Source organism: Phaethon lepturus, unplaced genomic scaffold, assembly GCF_000687285.1.
Source record: "Phaethon lepturus isolate BGI_N335 unplaced genomic scaffold, ASM68728v1 scaffold8782, whole genome shotgun sequence".
Lineage (NCBI taxonomy): Eukaryota > Metazoa > Chordata > Aves > Phaethontiformes > Phaethontidae > Phaethon > Phaethon lepturus.
The window spans coordinates 22,093-24,158 of NW_010525589.1; the positions used below are offsets into that span (position 1 = coordinate 22,093).

Consider the following 2,066-nt stretch of genomic DNA (forward strand, 5'->3'; position numbering starts at 1 on the left):
CTTACACAAACAGAAAGACTGAATCAAAGGGTAATTTTGTCTGTCTGGTGTGTCTCAAACTCTTGGCCTAGGTTCTAAGCCAAAAGACTTCTCAAGATATATACTGATTTATATCAAGTATGAGATATGTAAAAATCCTGCTTTTCATTTATGTCAATTAGCTTTTAATGTGAAGAGGAGAAATATTGTTGCTTTGTCACGAATAACATGCATACACTCTCCACTCAAAGGAAATTTCTGAGCTTACAGCCCAGTGATATTGAAGTTCTATCCATTTTGATGTCTGATGTCTGATTGCTTTAACAGGACATATATATTTGTAATTTAATACCTGATGTTATTTTCTCTCTTTCTCTTCCTCTCTTTTTTCTCAGAACAAATTATGACATCGACATCTAAAGGAATTTTCCGGCCATTTTTTATTATCTTCATTGTCCTTGGTTGTTTCATGGCATTTATACTAATTTATATCAAACCAACAAATAGCTGGATCTCTGGTCCTATAGAATCAGCCAGTTCAGTTTTGAAAATGAAGAGTTTCTTTTCTTCCAAAACTGATAATCTTAATGAAACTACTATTTTGATCTGGGTTTGGCCCTTTGGTCAGACATTCGATCTAACATCCTGCCAAACAATGTTCAATATCCACGGGTGCCATCTGACTATTGACCGCTCACTATATAACAGATCCCATGCTGTTCTCATTCATCACAGGGACATTAGCTGGGATCTGACTAATTTACCTCAGCAAGCCAGGCCACCATTCCAGAAGTGGATTTGGATGAACTTGGAGTCTCCAACTCACACTCCACAGAAGAGTGGCATTGAACACCTCTTTAACCTGACCCTGACTTATCGGCGTGATTCAGATATTCAGGTGCCTTATGGCTTCATGATGGTTGGTACAGGTTCCTTTACATTTGAAGTACCAAGTAAGGAAAACTTGGTCTGTTGGGTTGTAAGTAACTGGAATCCTGAGCACGCTCGAGTCAAGTATTACAACGAGCTTAGCAAATACATTGAAATCCATACCTATGGACAAGCCTTTGGTGACTATGTCAATGATAAAAACTTGATTCCAACTATCTCCACTTGCAAATTCTACCTTTCCTTTGAAAATTCAATCCACAAAGATTACATTACTGAGAAACTTTACAATGCTCTTCTGGCTGGATCAGTACCAGTTGTACTAGGCCCTTCCAGAGAAAATTATGAGAATTACATTCCAGCAGACTCTTTCATACATGTGGAAGATTTTCTCTCCCCCAGAGAGCTGGCAGAATATCTTCTGATGCTTGACAAAAATAACAAGATGTACCTTAGTTATTTCAACTGGAAGAAGGATTTCTCAGTGCATCTTCCTAGGTTCTGGGAATCACACGCTTGTCTTGCTTGTGATCATGTGAAAAGACATCAGGAATACAAGTCTATTGGAAATCTAGAAAAATGGTTTTGGAATTAATTTGTGTATGTCTGTGCACTTTTCTTGAAGAAGCCAGAAGAAACTTCAGTCCAAGCGGAGAGACAAAGAAAAGAGAAAAAAAAGAAAGGAAAAGAGAACCTTATGTCACGGTTTATCAGCTATCCTCTCTTGGCTATCCGATTTATATTTTGTAAGAGATTTTAAAAGATCCGCAGCAGCACTCATCAGTACTCAGTTTTAAATTATAATGTACATACTAATTATGTGCACTGAAGAATATTTGATTGTTTACTATAATTTTTAAACAAGATTTTCCATATATTCTGTGAAATATGTCCCAGCCTTACACTTAAAGTAGTCATTTTTAACACTTCTTTTTTATTTTTAACATTACGTTTGCTGTTTAACCTGTGTGGAAAACAAGGACACAACTTGTAAATGCCAGAGACAATTTTAAGAACATAATTTGCTGTTCCAGTCTGAAATGTGTGTAATATTTCAAAAGACAGTAAAGTTTTTTATGGTTCATCTTACATTTTAAGAACAGTAAAGTTCAATACCTACCATTATTCCAGTGTGATCAATTGCACCCCTTTTTAAGGGTGATGAACCTAGAAATATAGTTTTTAAAAGGTATTACAAT

At 36.0% G+C, this 2,066-nt stretch overlaps 1 protein-coding gene across 1 annotated transcript; it reads left to right on the forward strand.

Moving 5' to 3' along the window:
• The first annotated feature begins 382 nt into the window (after nt 1–382).
• Nucleotides 383–1,462, forward strand: FUT9 (fucosyltransferase 9 (alpha (1,3) fucosyltransferase)). The gene has a single exon (XM_010282809.1). It carries the CDS (start codon nt 383–385, stop codon nt 1,460–1,462), a length of 1,080 nt encoding a protein of 359 aa, XP_010281111.1.
• Nucleotides 1,463–2,066: the final 604 nt, after the last annotated feature.